General features: G+C 41.4%; 1 protein-coding gene across 2 annotated transcripts; it reads left to right on the forward strand.

Annotated features, from left to right (window-relative positions):
• Positions 1–1,423: 1,423 nt before the first annotated feature.
• On the forward strand, positions 1,424–17,574 carry zdhhc1 (zDHHC palmitoyltransferase 1). Of its 2 annotated transcripts, none has more exons than XM_084724449.1 (11): positions 1,424–1,939; positions 3,689–3,920; positions 4,324–4,499; positions 7,858–7,959; positions 8,067–8,191; positions 10,148–10,303; positions 11,008–11,135; positions 12,146–12,234; positions 14,341–14,455; positions 16,035–16,110; positions 16,857–17,574. In XM_084724449.1, exons 2-11 carry the CDS (start codon positions 3,702–3,704, stop codon positions 17,393–17,395), a joined length of 1,725 nt encoding a protein of 574 aa, XP_084580575.1. In that variant the 5' UTR covers positions 1,424–1,939; positions 3,689–3,701; the 3' UTR covers positions 17,396–17,574. The 2 variants fall into 2 exon arrangements, with proteins under 2 accessions (XP_084580575.1, XP_084581382.1); XM_084725256.1 differs by having other exon boundaries at positions 16,860–17,574.
• The last annotated feature ends 2,673 nt before the right edge of the window (positions 17,575–20,247 follow it).

Below are 20,247 nucleotides of genomic sequence, written 5' to 3' on the forward strand. Positions count from 1 at the left end.
GTTGTATGTGCTTTGTCTGCCTCTAGTGGCCTGATACGTGTCTGCATGCAAGTTCACCTGAACACACAGGTATCAGACTACAAGACAAGTTTTTTTCCTCCAGCATCAGCAGTGGGACGTCAAATTGTCTTTGTCTTCATGCATAACAGTTTAAAATGAGAACACCATCAGCTGAGGGACAAACTGGTGTCTGAGGGACAGTTGCACAGTCCCACCGTCACACTGGGACTGAACGATTAATCCAAATATCACTGAAATCACAATATGTTCAAGTGCAACATCCAGTTCACAGGAGGTGAAACAGGAGTCAGACCATGATCTGCAGGTCAGATCGTCCAGACGAACAGACGTCTTCAGACCACAGATAAAATCACATCGGTAGCTTCATTTATTTCTTTAATTAGTGACAGAAAATGCAAAACTTACTGTTCCCACTAAGATTGTATGGTTACATAAACAAAAGTGTGCAAGAAGCTTTTCAGCCAGGAGCCATAAATTACTGATCAGTTTTCAAATCAATCCTCTGCAGATGTTCAATAATTGTAGATTTACAATTCTGAACAGAAGATCAAATGTCACTGTCCCCTGTGTTCTGTGCTGTTCTGTGTGTGTTTGTGTCATGTGTACTTTAAATATTTACTTAATTCTATGTATCATAACGATTAATTCTAAAATTAAATATTATTCTACATTTTTTAAATTTAAATTTCTGTAAAAGCATTAGTTTAATATTATATTAATTTGCTCCTTGAATCTTTATGCAGTTATCATCATTTTATCAACTATTTTACATGTCAATATTGTATTCTTCTCTTAGTATGATACTACACACCAAATGTGTATTACAACATGTGCAATTATCCTGTACAATAATCCATATATCTGTAAAAACTGAAAAAAACTAACCATAAATCAGACATCTTTAAGCGTAAAATAATCAAACAAACAAACAAACAAATAAATAAATACATAAATAAATAAAAATCATAAATAAGGATTGAAGCGCCTTAACAAATGAATTTCTCTGGTTTGAGCTCAATAAAGTTTCTCAGTGTGTGTGTTCATGTAGCTGCTGCCCCCTGCTGGACACAATACGTTCACACAGCCCACAGCGGTCATGTTAAGAGAGCCCTTAATTTGTCAAACTCTCGCGAGATTAGCCCGCGTTGTTTCCTCATTGTTCTCGGTATACAAACTGTTGATGTTTCATAATGTGAGTGTCAATGTGTTTCAGATATGAGCATGTTTAGAGGCAGACAAACAACTGGTTAGAGTTACAGAAAGATCGTTTTTGGGTTAAAATGTAAATCTCGCGAGATTTTTCGCAGGTCTGGGGGCTTCCTACAGCTCAGTGGGCGGGATCAGCTCCAGTAACCAATAAGAGCGGAGCTGGAGCGTTACCAAGGAGACGGCGTACAGGGCTGAGACGATGGTAGGCATCAGCAGCTAACAGGCTAACTAGCTGGTTAGCGGGTAATTAAATATTTAAACAGTTAAACATTAACGGTTACAGTCTGTCTGAGTATCTGTCTGCAGTTACCGCCTCACTGTCTCTACATCGTTAGATAACGGTAGCTAGCCTAGCTATCATGGCGGGCTAACAAGGCTAACAGTTAGCTGTGTTTGGCAGATTAGCATAGCGGCTAAGATCCATTAAAGCACCGTGGTGATGTGAATATTATGGGATCATAAAGACACAACAGACTCAGACTGATGTGTGTCTGTTAGCCTGTTAGCTCCGAGCTGAGACCCAGGATGGATGTGAGCTAACAGCTGGACCGGGACTGGTCTGAACCGGGTCTATAAGTTCTCTGATCGGACTCTACGGACCGAGTGGTCGTGCTCGGGAGCAGCCTGGTTCGGGTCCTCCCGGCCCCACCAGGGGAAGGTCAGGCCCAGACCTCCGGGATGAGGATCGGAATCCCGTTAACCTGAACAGGTGAGCTGATCTCAGACCTGTTTTACTGCTTTGTCTGATTGATTTGTAATACTGATCACCACTTCATGTGGTTACATGATCATGAGCTGATCATGATGGATCGAATCTTCTGATTATTGTCTTCATCAGACCAACAGATGTAACAGACAGAATCACTGACCTGCTGTAAGAACGAACCGTCAGAGCATTTCTGTCTTCTAACATTAATAGTTATCTAATTAATGTTGTCTGAAGAAAAAATAGATTATTGTTATTTTAGGAAAGTTGTGAAATGAAAATGGAAAATGGCGATATATCAGTATTATACTGTATCATGATATGAGACTAGATATGATGATAGATTTTGGATATAGTTATATTAAAAGTGTTCTCTTCTGCTGAGTTTAAAAGCTGCCTTACAGTTCTTCTGTCTCAGTAAACTGAATCTTCTTTGGACTGTTGGTCAGACACAATAAGACATCTGGAGACATGTCTTTGGACTCTGATGGACATTTATCAGAAGATAATAAATGTAGAAAATAATGAGATTGTTAAGTGCAGGTCGAAATTAAATAACACAAACAGATAATTGATTATTAGAAGAGTTGCTGAATAATTTTCTGTCAGGCAAGTAGATTCACTGATTTATCTGTAGGGCTGCAACTATTTAATCTCAACTCGTATAATCTGTCGATTAATCTGTTTTTCAGTACATTAAGTCTTTAAATGTCTTCTTTTGTCCAACCTACCGTCCAAAACCCAAAGATTCTTCATTTACTGTCTGAAATGACAAACAAAAGCAGAAAATCCTCACATTTAACAAGCTATAGACTGAAAACATTAACTGATGCTCAAAAGAGTTGTCACCTAATTTTATTTTGTTTGATTAGTTGACTAGATAATCACTGCAGCTCGAGCAACAAATGATTATTTTCTTTATCATTTAATCTGCAGAAAATGTACTCAGTTTATTTAGTCATAAATATCTTTCAACAGTACCCCATTTTTATTATGGAAATCGCCATAATTAAAGCTGCAACTAACAATTATTTAATTAATCAGTTAATCAAAATTAATTTAACTTATTTACTTATAATTGCTTATTTGTGAAATCGCAACATTAAAATATGGAGAAATGTTGATCATAGTTTCTCAGAGATTGTATAAAAACAATTTAAAGTTTGTTTAATGAATTTGAGCTTTGAGAATTACTGCTTTATGGACAGAAATGTAATTTTTGATAATTGCTTTGGTATTTTTTGGTGCGGCTTGAAATTAAGTAACCTAAACAAATAGTTGATTATTAAAATCTTGTCAGTTGAAAAATGGAGTGTCTGTCTGTGTGTTCCACCTGTTTTCACATGTTTGGACCTATTCTTCAACTAGTAATCAATCTGGCAATAATTTTTCCATTGATCGATTAGTTAGTTGGTCTATTAAAATGTCAGAAGTTGATGAAAAATATGGATCAATTTCTCTAATAATAATTGTAATAAGAATATATGTTGTGATCATAAGAACCTGGTGTGTGTTGGCCTGGTTGTTCCTGTGTGTGTGTGTGTGTGTGTGTGTGAGACCATCATCGTGTGTGTCAGTTGTTCAGATGTTTCAGTGATGATGAAGCTGCTCTTTGTTATCTTAAGCCTGCAGTTCATCAGCTGGGTCATGTGACAGCGAGCACGCTCTCCGACAGGAAAACTCTCTCTGATGTGCCCTCTGTGTGTGTGTGTGTGTGTGTGTGTGTGTGTGTGTGTGTGTGCGTGCGTGCAGGTCCAGGTCCAGGATGGACATGTGCAGTAGGAACCCGAACCGCACGGCGCCGGTCGGCGAGGACGGCACGCACCGAGCCGACGTGCCGCTCTGCTCGCGGACCAACGGCTGGAGCTGGCCGCCCCACCCCTTCCAGCTGCTTGCCTGGCTGCTCTACGTCTACTTCGCCGTTACTGGCTTTGGCGTGTTCGTCCCCCTGCTGCCCGCCCACTGGATCCCCGCAGGCTACATCGTATCCTTTAACACCATGGGGAGAGTTTTTGTTTCAGTGGTGGAAATGGGCTCCCGTAATCAGGGTTACGGTTTGGAACAGAAATAATCTGATGCTTCAAGATTAAGTTGTAATATTTAAAGATTTTAACACTCAGCTGTTGATGAGAGGTGAGATTCTGTCAAATCAGAATCACAAATGTTCATTAATCTGTCAGTCATTTTCCAAATTAATCGATTAATTGTTTGGTCGATAAAGTGTCAGAAAATATTGATCTGATGATGATACTCCAGTTAAAAACTCTCACACATCAGTTGGTTATTAGCATAATATTTAAATAGATAAACGGACGTGTCTGTTCAGGTTTCAGCATTCCCATGATCCTCCAGTGTTTGTGTGTGTGTGAGTCCTGACCTGAGTTCAGTGTACGGGCATCATGTTCGTGTGTCACCTGTGTGTCCACGTCATGGCGGTGTCCATCGACCCGGCCGACTACAACGTCAGGACCAAGAGCGACAAAGGTCCAGTCCCCGTGTTCGACCGCTCCAAACACGCTCACGTCATCGAGAACTGCCACTGCTACCTGTGCCAGGTGGACGTGTGAGTCTCTCTCTCACACACACACACACACACACACACACACACACACACACACACACACACACACACACCAATTGACATGTAGAATAACATATATATGTAAATGCTGCTTTATTAAATTCCTGATTATTTTTTTTGTTGCATCAAATGAAGTCATAAATCCTCTTGACTGAAAACTCCACACACTCTTTCTTTTCTGACTTTATTGAGAAAATTCACTGTATTCATCACATAAAATAAGATGTATATTAATTGATCCCTTACAGTATCAGTAAGAGTGTTATGTTAGTTTTTCACAGGATAAAAATAATTTAAAACTAAATTAAAATCTACAATAAATGACACAATACAGAGTAAAGAAAGAACAACAACCAGGCAGTGAGAAAACAATTGCAGTAAATTTCAAATGTCTTAATAATAACAATAATAATAATAATTATTATTATTATATATAATAATTTTTGCCAATTCATAATTTTTAAGTTTTCAGTAGTAGTGAAGTACATTTTTAAAATCTGTATTTTTAAAGATATTAAAGGATAACGCCAGACCATCTGAGGGATGTAATATTTTACTGATATATTAATGACATTAGTGATCAGTGTGTGTTTATCTCCTTGATTTGAATATGAAATATGAGTTTATTTTTGTATTAAAAGTGATTTAAAGAGTGTGTGATGCTGACGTTCACTGAACGTGTTAAATGAGCTCTAATCTGAAGCACAACAGAAACATTGAGTCATTAGTTTTGTTCTGTTGTTGCTGGATTCATCCTGAGGGATCAATGTTTCAGTGTCGAGGTCTAATGATGAACACACAGGTGTGTGTGTGTGTGTGTGTGTGTGTGTGTGTGTGTGTGTGTGTGTGTGTGTGTGTGTGTGTGTGTGTGTGTGTGTGTGTTCTACCTGAGCTCTCAGAGGAGGACACAGAGTCTCTGCAGACTCTCTGCTGCTGTTTGTTTTCTCTGCTCCAGTTAAAGACGACGTCCTCAAATGTCTTGTTTTGTCCACAACTCAGAGATACTCAGTTTACTGTCAGAGAGGAAAGAAACCAGAAAATATTTACATTTAAGAAACTGAAATCAGAGAAATTTGATTTTTTTTAAATTAAAAAATGATTAAAACTGATTAATCAATTATCAAAATAGATTTAGTAGTCAATTAATAATAGATTGCTCGTTGCAGCTCCAAGTGTTGTATGTTCATTAGTTTTTCCAGTGTTCCTTCTTTTATTGTGCTCAATGTATTGATTGCTTCATTGATTTAAATATAAAAATGTTGAAATTAATGAATTAATGTGTGTGTGTGTGTGTGTGTGTGTGTGTGCGTGTGTGTGTGCGCGCACACTGTGCATGGTAGGATATTGCTCTTTATTTTAAAACTGTAATCCTACTCATAATCCACATTTTTACTAAATGTATCTGTAATCTGATTACATCTTTTTTTTTAATCAGAACAAGCAGGGCTGCACACACTATGAAAATTAAATTTTTTCACTTTTTCAACTCATTTGCAGCCGTTACTTATAAAAGAGATGAAAAACATGAGGGAACAATCATAAAATTTATTCAGTATACTAATGGACAATATTCCAAGCGTGTGTAGCAGCGGTTAGTTTGCTTTCTCTTGTTTGACAGTCGAACATCATCTAACTTTCTGTGTACCAGTCATCAATCTGTTTGAGCTGCAGTAGCTACAAGCTTCTGGGAATTATTTGGCAACATAAAATAGCATAATAATAATCAGAATAAACAGAATGATAATGGCATAATATCCTGAAAAATCTCCCAGGAAGTCTGTAATTCTGAAAAATGTGTAGGAACCCTGTGTGTGTTCCTCAGCAGTGTGACTGTTTAATGCAGCTCAGCTCCTCGTGGTGTAAATAATAAAAAGGTTCAGTGCAGCTCTGATGTGAATCAATCTGAGGGATGTTATCCTGAATCCAGGTCAGTGTGCTGCTGGTTCCTCCGAGGAGATCTCAAAGAAACTGGGTCAGAGGAGGTCCTCCTGCTGCTGCTGCTGCACACTCCAGACTGAGACACAAACCTTTACAGCTCAATACACCGTCATCACAACTATGATTCAATGGAAATCATATAAAGATTTCACACAATTAAATGTGGTAATTATTAGTTTAGGCCTGATGATTAACATATGTCTGTGTGTTCCACCTGTTTTCACATGTTTGGACCTATCACAAGGTTGTGACAGTATTCATTTTTCACCATTTTCTGATATTTTAAAGACCAAACAACTTAACTGATTAATTGAGAAAATACAGAAAAGACTTGAAAAATAGGTCCAAGCATGTGGCAAACTTTTTTGTTTGCCTGTTTCATGTTAATTAGAGTTCAAATCAAAGTCAAATGTTTCTCTGAATGAGTTTGTGTCTGTTTATGAGTCGTAATAAATCATTAATAATATTTTAGAAGGAGTAGATGTGTATAAATGTTAAATTGATCAAAATGTTAATGGAGATGTTTAGCAGCAGTGAGACAGATCAGATCAGTGGGCTTTTTGTTTTCAGGATAACAGACTGAATTTTACACCAACAGACAACTGATAGACATCCTGCACTCTGTTCCTGTTCTGCTCTGTTCCCGCAGGAGCACTGTTCCTGCAGTGTTTCTGTGGTGCTCCTGCAGTGCTCCTGTGGTGTTCCTGCGGTGCTCCTGCGGTGCTCCTGTGGTGTTCCTGCAGTGCTCCTGTGGTGTTCCTGCAGTGTTCCTGCAGTGCTCCTGCAGTGCTCCTGCAGTGCTCCTGCAGTGCTCCTGCGGTGCTCCTGCGGTGTTCCTGCAGTGCTCCTGCAGTGCTCCTGCAGTGCTCCTGCAGTGTTCCTGCAGTGTTCCTGCGGTGCTCCTGCGGCGTTCCTGCAGAGTTTCAGTCTGAGGTCTGAGCTCGTATATTAAACAGAATTTCAACTTATTTAAAATACAGTCTCCAACTCACTGTCCATCTAGTGATCAATCTGGCAATAATTTTCCACTAATCGATCAATCCAGAAAATGTCTGGGTGAGGCAATAATAACTATATTTTCATTTTTGGGTGAACTATCCCTTTAAGTCTGGACATGTGCAATTAAGACAATCAAACATAACAGACATCCAACAGGATCTACGCTGTAGAAATCAAACATCAATATATGATGTTCTGTCTTCATGATGAACATCGTTAAAATAAATAATAAATAAATAAAAACAATCAATAGATCCTCAGTTTTGATGTTCTAAATCCTCCTCTGTGATTCTGTCACATTTAGTCAACATGCAGTGCAGCCAGCAGGGGGCAGTAGAGAGACGTTCTGTAGAACAGATACATCATTACTGTGTGTGTGTGTGTGTGTGTGTGTGTGTTTCAGGGGTCCGAAGTCAAAGCACTGCAGTGCCTGTAACAAGTGTGTTGCCAACTTTGACCATCACTGCCGCTGGCTCAACAACTGTGTGGGCAGCAGGAACTACAAGTGAGACCGCCACTCTTCCTCTTCCTCTTCTGTTTCTTCTTCTTCTTCTTCTTCTTTTTCTGTTCTCACCTGGCATCATGTGTGTTTGTGTGTGTGTGTCTCTGCAGGTTGTTCCTCCACAGCGTGGTCTCAGCTCTGTTGGGGGTCTGTCTGGTTCTGATTGTGGCCTCTTACGTCTTCATCGAGTTCTTTCTGGACCCGTCCAAACTGCGCTCGGACAAACACTTTCTGTGTAAGACCTCTGACAGATGTGATGTTTACAGCAGGTTGAAAACAGAAGCTGCTTTTCATTCGATAAATTTGTCTCCTCATGTCCTCCACTTGCCTCCTCTCCTCATGTCTTAGCTCTTCTCAGCAAAGACATGAGAGAGAGATGTGAGGACGGAGGAGATGAGGCTGTGAAATCCTCAGTTCTTTTTAGCGTCAGTCTGACGGGACAACAGTTCCTGATGACGAGCTGATAACAGCTGTATCAGCTGTCAGGGTGACTGGTACGAACGTCCACAGAAACACTGATTTTAAGAACAGCTGACAGCATTTATTTAGATAAAACAGATGATTATCAACAGTATTTTAATCATTAACATTCATTTTAAATCTTCTCATTTCTATCATTTGTTTACTGAGGCCGTCTATTTACTTGCATTATTGTTCTTTGCACAATAATACACACACAGCTGTGTGAGAACGTGTGTGTGTTGATTTTATATTCTTGTAGAATAAAGACAAACTGCTGTTCTCTTTAGAATGACATTAATGTATGATAAAGTATTAGATGCTGACACATGATGCCTCCTACAGGCCGTCCGTCCTTCCATCCATCACAGATTTTTGTTTTAACTTTATAACTTTTGAACAGGTGGACGGATTTGCACCAAATCTTGTGCTAACACTCTATAACAGGTCTCCTTGCTCTGACCTCCTCCAGACGCCTCCTCTATCCTCTGACCTCCACCAGACACCTCCTCTCTCCTCTCTCCTTGCTCTGAGCTCCTTCAGACGCCTCCTCTCTCCTCACTCTGACCTCCTCCATTCGCCTCCTCTCTCCTCTGACCTCCTCCAGACGCCTCCTCTCTCCTCTGACCTCCTCCAGACGCCTCCTCTCTCCTCTGACCTCCTCCAGACGCCTCCTCTCTCCTCTCTCCTTGCTCTGAGCTCCTTCAGACGCCTCCTCTCTCCTCACTCTGACCTCCTCCAGGTGCCTCCTCTCTCTTCTCTCCTTGCTCTGACCTCCTCCAGACGCCTCCTCTCTCCTCTCTCCTTGCTCTGACCTCCTCCAGACGCCTCCTCTCTCCTCTCTCCTTGCTCTGAGTTCCTTCAGACGCCTCCTCTCTCCTCACTCTGACCTCCTCCAGGTGCCTCCTCTCTCCTCTCTCCTTGCTCTGACCTCCTCCAGGTGCCTCCTCTCTCCTCTCTCCTCTCTCCTCGCTCTGAGCTCCTCATCTCCTCCAGGTGCTTTTAAGCCATTGGAAGATCCTTGATGGTGGAGGGGAAACGAGAGAGGAGAGAGAGAACAGGGGGTCAGAATTCAACGTAATGAAAAGCAGTAGTTGTTGTTGTTGTTGTTGTTGTTGTTGTTTTTGTTGTTGTTGTTGTTGTTGTTGTTGTTCATCCTGCTGACTGATGAGATGACATGTCTTTAGTTTATTCCGGTTCACACTGAGCTTCTGTTTCTGATCACACTCAACCTGAAGCTCTTTAGATGTGGTTTAAACCAGACGAAACACTGCAGTGATGACGACTTTAAGTCATCTGTAAATTAACAAAACTTTGTCTGTAAACACTTCAGCAAAGCTAATCAGCTTTCTTTCATCAGGTACTCAGACCTGACAAATAGAAGCACAGACAGTCTGAGACGATCACAGATAACTGGATCTGAAGTTTCAATTTTAACATCAGTCTGTCAGATGAGACATTCAAGTGTTCAATTCATCCATATCCAGATTCATCCATTCATTTCTAAGATTCAAAGTGATTTATAGTTGGACTGCTGCGACACAGTGTTTATAATGTGGACGCGTTCCGTGTGTGGACAGCAGGGACAGGTGGACTGGAGCTATTGGTCATTTTGTTTTCAGGATTCAGGACGGGTTTGAGACTCTGTGGAGACGTCTGAAGGCAGATTGTTCCCTTGATATATTTTGAGCTGTGTTAACGTGCCTCTCTGTCTCTGTGTCCCTCCCTGCAGTGAGGAATGAGACAGCTGTGTGGTTTGTCTTCCTGCCTCTGTCTCCGGTCCCCTCAGCAGCAGCAGTGATTCCTGCTCTGGCTGCTGTCACCATCGCTCTGGGTCTGCTGTCCTCTGTGCTGCTCTGTCACCTGCTCTGCTTCCACATCTACCTCAGTGAGACACACACTCGCACACACCTGTCTCACCTGTCTGTGTGTTTCTGTTTGACTCTGTGGGATCAGCTGTGTGTGAACCCAGTTGATGTCTTTTCTCTTTGATCACCTTAAATCTCAGTTTATCACCTGGATTTATGACATCACAACTAGTTTAGAGCCAATCAGGATCCAGGATGAAAGAATACTGGCAATAATTTGTTGATACCATATGTATGATGATACAGGGGTTACCATCCAGATTTTAGGAAAATGGATTTATTGTAAAACTGTCCAATTATAAAGAACACACAACCAGATGTATAAAATCTGAGCCAATAAAGTTTTTTAAAACGTTACCATGGTTACCAGGGTCCAGAGATCACTGATTCTTTGATCCATGAATTTAGAAACAGAGAATAACGAGTTCACAGTCCAGTCTGATATTTGAGTTGATTTACTGATTTATTTTGAACTTTTAAAAAATGTAGAAAAAAACCAATTCAAAACCGAAGAATAAATAATGAACAGACAGGATGAGGTAAGACTAACAGCACAGTGCAGTCCGAGAAAATATAATAACACGTATCCTCTGATCAGTGATTATTATTCATCTGTCCACAGTTTTCAGTGTCACAATTCAATGTGTATGTTGTTAAAATAAAAATCTGAAGTTAATGTGAACAGAGTGTCTGTCCCTGTCCCTGTCCCTGTCTGCCTGTCCAGTGTGGAACAGACTGAGTACGTACGAGTACATTGTGCGTCAGCGTCACCGTCAGGACAACAGAGTCTCCAGGAAACCACGACCAGGATCAGTGAAGGAGACGGCAGCTGCGTCAGTCAACATCATCAAGGTAACTGAGGCTTCACTGGCAGCCATGTTGGCTCTGATCCAAACAAACTGTTTGACAGACACACAGCAGCTCTTTCCTCATCGAAGACTGGAGGAGCTCGAGATAAAGTTAAAAAGTTATGTCCAGGTAGCTCAGTTAGTAGAGCGGGTGAACAGACCTCTGCAGAAGCCGTGGGTTCGATTCCAGCCGGCGGCCCCTCCTCTCCCTGCTTTCCTCTCAGTCATCAGTTGTCCTGTTAAGGACAAAATATAGAAAAAAGTTTCCATCCTCCACCCCTAACCAAACAGTCTGAATCAGTTTTTTTATGCAGCTGAGACCTCAGAGCTTCATATTAAAATCACTACAGACAGAAACACTGCAGCGTTGACGTGTGTCTTTAAGAGAACTGCCTGTCAGTTTCTGTGTTGGGAGACAAAAACACTCATCTAGCGCCCCCTGGATCCAGAGGAAGGGGACTAGAAATGCAAGCTGAAATAGCCTGTAGTTCTTCTTTAACACCAATGACATCATTGTGATGTCACTGTGACATCACGGTGCAGGACGAACAACAGAGTTCACAGCAACAGACCTTGCTTTGTTAATATAACAGCACTGAGGAGCGCTGACTTGATGAACTCATGAAGAGATGAATTTTGCCTTGAAGTCAAACAGCTCGTCTGTCTTTCATCAGGGTGTCTGACGTGTCATGTGACTGATACAAAACTTAAAACTACTGTTTACAAAACAACAGGACAAAACCTGCATGAAAACATCAGTGAACATAAATGCTAACATATAATATTACAGTGTTAGACATCAGTGTGCAAAAAGATGAATAAAGCAGAGATTCTGTGTTCTTTCATCCTCTGTATTCAGACTGATTCTATTCAAATCTCTTCCATCACTAATAATAATAATCCTGCCTGTTGAGCTGCTGTGTCACAAACTGATGAGAATTAAAATACACAATAATTACAGTCCATGTGTATGATTCTGAGTCTGTGTCCTCCTTTGCCCCCCCTCACCCCAAGGACGTGAACCATTCAGGGACTCTGGGTTACACCAATCCTCAGCTGGACATGGAGGAACCTACCACTGTGGCTGCGCGGGGGGAGTCAGAGTGAGTCTGTTCATCCTCCTCCTTTAAAATCCTCTGGATCGCTGTGGACACAGGCCCCGCCCACAGCCTGCTGCGACTGGCTGAGGCCGACCAGCTCCTGTCACGTCTCAGTAAACAGCCGGCAACAGTCACTTCATAACACAATGAGGCCGTGGCTCGGTCGCCGTGGAGACCGTTTTCTTTGCAGAAAACAAAATGAAATTCTTTGGCCGTGACTCCAGGAAGCAAACAAAGTGTGTATTGTGTGTGTGTGTGTGTTTGAGCTGTGGGCGGAGGCAGAAGTGTGTGTGTGTGTGTGTGTGTGTGTGTGTGTGTGTGTGTGTGTGTGTGTGTGTGTGTGTGTGTGTGTGTGTGTTAGTCTAACAGAAGTCTTCATAAATAACTCGACTGAAGTGACACAGAGCTGCTTTTATCCTCCTGCAGCAGCAAGTACAGCACACACACACACACACACACACACACACACACACACTTAAACACACTTAAACACACTTAAACACAGACATACTGACTCTGTGGTGGTTCTTTGTACTCATTAAGCCAGAAGTTCAAAACAACATCACTTTCTCACTGTGAGTCATGTGTAGTTTGTGTAACTCTGATTCTGTTGATTCTGGATCACTGTTCAGATCTGTTTTTTGACAGATCCAGAGTGTAATCCAGATTAGGGATTTGTATCAAGAGCTGGTACCAGATCCTGAAAGATCAGTACAGAAATTTTGATCAGCTCCTGGATTAACTGTTCTGCTGTCTGTATTTATGTAATATTAAAGGAGCAATATGTTGGACTAGTGCATGCAAAAATGACTCCTGCAGTCCAAACAGTGAGTTTGACCCACAGACTGTATTTAAAATAAGTTGAAATCCTGTTTAATATACAATCTGTGGTTGAATCGAGTTGTTTCCCCTCAGACTGAAACTCTGCAGGCTACAGGAGCACTGCAGGAGCACTGCAGGAACATTGCAGGAGCATTGCAGGAGCACTGCAGGAACACTGTAAGAACACTGCAGGAACACTGCAGAAGCACTGCAGGAACACTGCAGGAACACTGCAGAAGCACTGTAAGAACACTGTAAGAACACTGCAGGAACACTGCAGAAGCACTGCAGGAACACTGTAAGAACACTGCAGGAACACTGCAGAAGCACTGCAGGAACACTGCAGGAACACTGCAGGAGTGAAGGATGCATATATCAGTTGCCTGTTGGTGTAAAGTTCAGTCTATCCTGAAAACAAAAAGCCCACTGATCTGAAAATACACAGTCAGTCACTGCTGCCAAATTCCATTAACATTTTGATCAGTTTAACATTTATAAACATCTACTCCTTCTAAAATATTATTAATGATTTTAATAATTAATTTATTATTACTCATAAATGGACTCATTCAGAGAAACATTTGGCTTTGATTTGAACTCTAATTAAGATGAAACAGGCAAACAAACCTATTTTTCAAGTCTTTTCTAATAATAAATTATTTAATAATAATAATAATAATAATAATAATAATAATAATAGTAACAACAATAGAATAATAATCAGTCTTTCAAAAAATATCAGAAAAATGAATCCCGTCACAATCTTGTCAATTGAAAAATGGGTCCAAACGTGAAAACATACGTCCATGAGCTCCTCCTGTTTTCACGTTTTGACCTATTTTTCAACTAGTGATCAATCTGGCAATCATTTTTCCACTAATCAATTAGCTGATCCATTAAATCTCAGAAAATGTTGATCAGAGTCCAAGATGTCGTCCTCAAATGTCTTGTTTTGTCCACAACTGAAAGACATTCAGTTTACTGTCAGAGAGGAAAGAAACCAGAAAATATTCACATTTAAGAAACTGAAATCAGAGAATTTGGACTTTTTTATTTAATTGAATTTGACTGATTAATAGTTGGTGAGTAATTTAATAATCGATTGCAGCTTTAATAAAGAATATATTTTAATTACAGCTGTTGTGTGAAATAAGAAATCCAGCCGTCTGTCAGTTGTGATGTTCTCACTCAGGGTGGATCTGTTCTCTCAGACAGTACAGGGTGTAACCACTCTGTGTGTGTGTGTGTGTGTGTGTGTGTGTGTGTGTGTGTGTGTGTGTGTGTCAGAGTCCTGGCTAATGGCAGATTGAGGTCTGTGTCCAGTCCTGTCATGGAGGAAGAAGCTCCACCCACTGTGTCTACAGAGTTGAAAGCAGCAGCACACACACACCGACGCACACAGGTAAACACACACACACTCACACATAGGTAAGTCACCGTCTCCATGGTAACAGGGAAGAGGTGGATCTAAAAGTCAAAAACCCAGTAATCTGAATTTGAGGCCTTTATATGTCTTAAATATAATTTTGACAGGAAATTGATTGGATGAAGTTGCTTTTATAAAGTTGCATTTAACTTCTTTTAAATGTACAGATGACACTGAAACCAATAACGAACCAATGACCTCTAATCAAACTGTACAGCCTGGTCAGAATTGATCATAAAACACTGAGCTGTGTCATGATGTGGTGTGTGTTCTCATCAAAAAAATAAAATAAAATATAACAAATATAGAAAGAAATTGAAACGAGGAACTTTGGGTATAAATGCATCAGAGCTGAAAAACATAAAGCCGTCACAAAACTCCTGCCGTCACCAAATATTGGTCAGTGTTCACTTCAGGAGCAGCACCAACATCCAGCAGGGGTGAGAATCTCTGGGTACCTCATGATTCAGTTCGATTACGATTCAGAGGGCGACGCTTCGACAATCAATCCATGCTTTAAAATCTAAATCTTTAAGCCATGCAGAGCAGGTTGGAATGTTTTTACCTGCAGCTGCTCACGTTCAGCCGTCCTCACCAAAACTTTAGTGCAGTTGTTTCATTTAGGGGGAATCGTTTTGTCTGGTTTGATTGTTTTTGACTGAATTAATAGAAAAGAGACACAATTTTCAGTCTCTGCTCCAGTTTCCCTGAAATACATCAACATGAAACACAACTAACATAGCAGTCTTTTTATTTTAAAGAAGTTTACTGCAGTAATAAAGTGAGTAGTAAAGAATGCTTCAGTCCTCTGCCTGTATTACAGTAACAGTATGAGGCAGAGTGTTTCAGTGTGTGTGGTGTTCTTCACCTCATGTCTCTATGAGTGGAGAGCAGCGTCTCTGCTGCACCGTCAGCTGTGAGGAAACACCTCGCTGTCCAACAGACAGAGCAGGTACAGAGTTTTAGAGGTGAAACACGTGGAGCAGAGAGTGATTTTCTTCATCAGAGTCAGTCAGAGTTCTTTAATGCTACAGTTTGTGTTGTTCAGCCGCTCTTGTTTCTTACAGCTGGTCACTGCTCTGCTCCTCGTGTCTTAACATCTCTGGTTGATGGTGAAAAGTTTTCATGTTCATCTCACAAATGCAATTATTTAGACATTAGGAAATGATTGTTACTGCTGCTGTTTGAGAGGAATCGATATATCTCTCCGTATTAACAGCTGATAACTGCAGACAGTCCAAGTGCTGTGATGTTCCATCATGTTAATCAACATTTAGGAAATCGTTTTTTGACTTTTATGAACTGATTCAAAATCTTCCACATCCACACTGCAGTGCATCAAAGAATTGTATATTTCCCTGACCCTAACATCCAGCTGCAGTGTGACCCAACAACAGAAGTCCTGCATCTGAGCTGAGACCTCCAGACAGGGTTTGGACGTGGGAGACTTCAACTACATTAAGAATTGTTTTAAAAAAGTCTCAGATTGAACTTGTTGAGACCTGCAGAAACAAAGTGATCCTGTCCTCACTGAGATGTTTTCATGTTTTCACAGAAAAAGAAGAAGAAGATCCGAAAAGTTCCTGCAGAGGTGAACAGAGAGCGCTGCCCGAGTACAGCCCCACCCCCCGGTATAAACACACACACACGCACACACACACACACACACACACACACACACACACACACACACACACACACACACACACACACTCATTTCTAATCTTAAATATGCATGAAGTGATGTTTCCTGAGGGAAATATTTTCAGCTGCTGAATGTTTGATTCTGTGTTCTATCAGTGATTTATGATGTTAATATTGAGTTAAAGGCTGATGGAAGACACACACACACACACACACACACACACACACACACACAGACTGAGCTGTTGTTTTTGGCCAACATTCATCCAACCACAGCAGAGACATTAAACATGAATGAAAACATCAGAAAACACAGTATCAGTGTGCATCACTGAAGGTAACAGCAGGAGACTTTATGGACACAATAAACAGACAATTTGAGACAGGGATGAACACTTAATCAAATTTGATCAAAATCATATTGTGGTCTCCTGCAGTGATGTGTAATATTTGTTAAAGGTGGAACACTGGAGCTGCAGAGGCGTCCTGAAAACACATCACTTCAGAAAACATCTTTGTTCAGTTCAGGGCCCTGAAAATAATCACACACTAATATCACTCATCAGTCTAAACACTTTATCAGTAATATCAGTCAGAATATAAAATTAACTTTATTAACACTGATGTCCACCTGTAATTTCCCATCAGCCCTCTCTTTACTCATAAACACTGAACAACATGACCCTGTTCACCACAGAGGTGGAATCTCATTGGTTGGTCTGTTGTCCTCCAGCAGAGCCCAGCACCGTATCCACTGTGTCTCTGGGTCAGAGACTTCCTTTCCCAGCATTCCCTCTTAGGGCCTCCCTGCCCCCCCTGGCCCCCGCCCTGGGCCCCGTGCAGGCTGCGGCCCCCCCTGCAGAGTACCACTCAGACTCCGCAGAGTCTCTGGAGGAGATCCCCGTCGTCTTGGCCAAACTGGGCTCCTCCTCCTCTTCTGCCACCGCCACTGCTGGAGACGTGTCCACGTCCTCACACAGAATCATCCCCGCCTTCCCCCTCCCCTCCCCCCAGCCCAGGACTAAGAGGAAGGCCCCCTCCTCTTCCTCCTCCCGTCAAATTAAGAGCACTGCGGAGCTGAGGTTTGAGATGGCCTCCACTCACCCCCCTGCCGTGTTCGTGAGCCGGGCCAGCGGGGAGGCCCCGGAGACCCGCGAGGACGTGGGCCCTGGTCTGAGCAGGAGACAGACCGGCAGCTGCTCCAGGCCCGGGTCCCGACCGGCGTCTCGGGCGTCTCTGGGCTCAGGTGTCCCCTCCTGGATGGAGGTGTGACCTGATCAGACTGTTCTGGACCAATCAGCTGATCTCTGCAGCCACGCACAACAACCTGACTTTTATTTTGAAAATCTGTTTTATATCTGTGACAATGAAGAGATGAAGTCCCGCCCCCTTAGGTGGACCACCATGGGACGTTAAGTCAAAAAATATATGATCTGTTGGGGGAGAGACAAATTATTGACTATGATTGACAGATTAATCACCAATAACAATGACTGTTGCTGCCCTGTTGCAGTGTACTCATTAATTTATTGTCTTTAATCTTTCAAAGACACAAGAATGCAGGGAACAGTCTCTGAAACTAAAATCTTCTGATAAATACTCAGAATTTTTGAATCACACATCTGAAGTTTGAGCATTTAAAAGATCATTTTTACAAGTCAAGAAAGTTTCAGTTTGTTGTCAAACTGTTTCATATTAACCAAGTGAAGCAGAGTGGCTTGGTTTGCTAAGATGCTAATTTTGTTAGCACGTCAGTGGGAATTTCCATTATGTGTTAGCACTGAGTTAATGGACCAAGCACTAGTTATTCTCACACACACACACACACACACACACACACACACACACACTCAGAGGCAGACTGTTGTCATGTGACAACATCCTGGTACCAAAACACACAGACGTTGAATCTTCAGCGGCTGATGTTAGCTTGTGGCTGGAGAAAGTCTTTCTGTACTGTAAAGAAGAAAATGCGAAATACCATGGCAACATGAGGCAATAGATTGTTCTTGTTTTCTCAGTGTTCGTTTACTGTTGTTGACTTTACTAAGTTCAGATTAGGGTTCTGTCAACTTGGGTTTTCTTGTTCATCTCATGATGATGTTCTTGTGAGATTCTTACTTTAATGTCATAAATTTCTACCATCAACAAACACTGATATTCTTGTTGAATAAACTTACAATTCTAAGTTCAGGAAATAAAAAATTTGCCCTCATGCTGGTACTCGTAAACCCCTTACATTTGCATCTACAGGGTTTCCCTCAAGAAAAATCAGGGTGCTATATTTTCAAGTCAAAAATCCTCATTATTCTGACTTAAAAGTTGTTGTAAGGAAACAACCGAGAGAATTTGTTGTTGTTTCAGTCTTAGTTTTCATTTTTCCAGTCTGATACTTTTCTAGTTTTAAGACAAACTGTGACGTTCTTCTCTTGCAAATCGATATTTTAGATGAAATAACATCGTGTGTGTGATTCATGACACAGTTCAGACATCAAAACATCTTTTTTTTTGTTTTGTTTTTTTCTGGAGTTGGTTCACGTGGTCGTCCACCTGAAGGGGCGGGACTTCATCTCTCTATTTATTAATTCTGATGATGACTTGACTTTTATTTTGAATGCCAAAGGTGAGCTTCTTCCTGTCTGTGCACAATCCTTCTAAAGCGTCTCCTCTGATTGGACCGTTGTTCCAGAGGGTTCTCACTGTCACTGAGCAGCTCTGTTTGTGTCTCCGTGGAGACGCCTACATGTTTTTACTGTGTCCTCCTCTGCTGCTGTGTCACACCGGTCTCCATGGTAACCAGGACCAGAGGGACGCAGCTGAGGTCTTGACATCCTCCACCACACCAAGGACACTACATCACTATAGAACCATAAAGTGTTCTTCAGCTTGTCACCACTGAAGAGCCCTTTTTGGTTCCAAGTAGAACCTTTTATAAAAGTTCTACTTGGAACCCTAGCAGAGAGTTCTACCTAGAACCCAACATAGAGGTTTATAACAAGAACCATCTGTGAAAGGTTTCACCCAGAACCTCCTATGAGAGGTTCTACAGACAACCCTTCTATGGTGTCATGGTTCCACCCAGAACACTATTATTTTTTTCTAGAACGTCTCCACCTTCTAAGAATGCCAACAAGAACCCACCCAGGAGGTTCTACTGACAACCTGTCTATATTCCAGTGGTTTTATCTAGGTCCCACCCAGAGGGTTCTACCAAAAACTTATATCAAGAACACACTAAAGCAGTTCTATTGAGAACTGTATAAATTTCCAAGGGTTTTATCTACAACAGTAATAGGAGGTTCTACCGAGAACCCTTTGATTTTCCAAGGGTTCCCAACCAGGGGGTTCTTCCAAGAACTTTTATATATTCCAAGGATTTTATCTAGATCCCACTCAGGGGTTCTATCAAATACTTTTATCGAGAACACACTAGGAGGTTCTGATTTTCCAAGGGTTCCCAACCAGGGGTTCTACCAAGAACTTTTATATAGTTCAGGGGTTTTATCTAGAACAGACTTAGGGGGTTCTACCAAGAACCCTTTGATATTCCAGTGGTTCCCAACCAGGGAGTTCTACTGAGAAACTTTGTATACCCTTTATATTGTGGAATAAAGAACCCTTGATGGAAGAGTTCTTCAAGGATATCAACAATCTTAAAGAACCCTTTTTTTCAAAAAGTGGTCTTTGAATGAGAACAGTTCTTAAAGGAACCCTTAATTTTACAAAGAACCTTTTACAAACCCTTTCTTCAAAAAGGGTTCTTCATTAGCTAAAGGTTCTGGGTAGAACCTCAGCCCTTTAGGAATAATCCTTGATTCGGAGAGTCTCCTGCAGACATTAGTGTTGGTTCTGCTGAAGCTGTTGGGAGGTTCTGTGAAGAACATTTATTATTTCTTCATCGAAGGTCAGATGAAGTCGATCTCTTGAGTTTAAAGACCTTCTCCCATCAGCTTCTATAGAACAGACACCCAGCAGAACATAGAACGTTCTCCAGTGGTGTAATGATGGTTCTGTCTGTGTCAGGTTCCGCCACATGTCTTTGCTGCAGCAGCAGGAACAACCCATAGTCATGCTAATGCTAATGCTAACAACCAGCACACATGTTCTGTTCTGAGGATCTGAGG

The sequence above is a fragment of the Lutjanus erythropterus genome, chromosome 1 (assembly GCF_056507025.1).
Source record: "Lutjanus erythropterus isolate fLutEry1 chromosome 1, fLutEry1.hap2, whole genome shotgun sequence".
Classification (NCBI taxonomy): Eukaryota; Metazoa; Chordata; class Actinopteri; order Lutjaniformes; family Lutjanidae; genus Lutjanus; species Lutjanus erythropterus.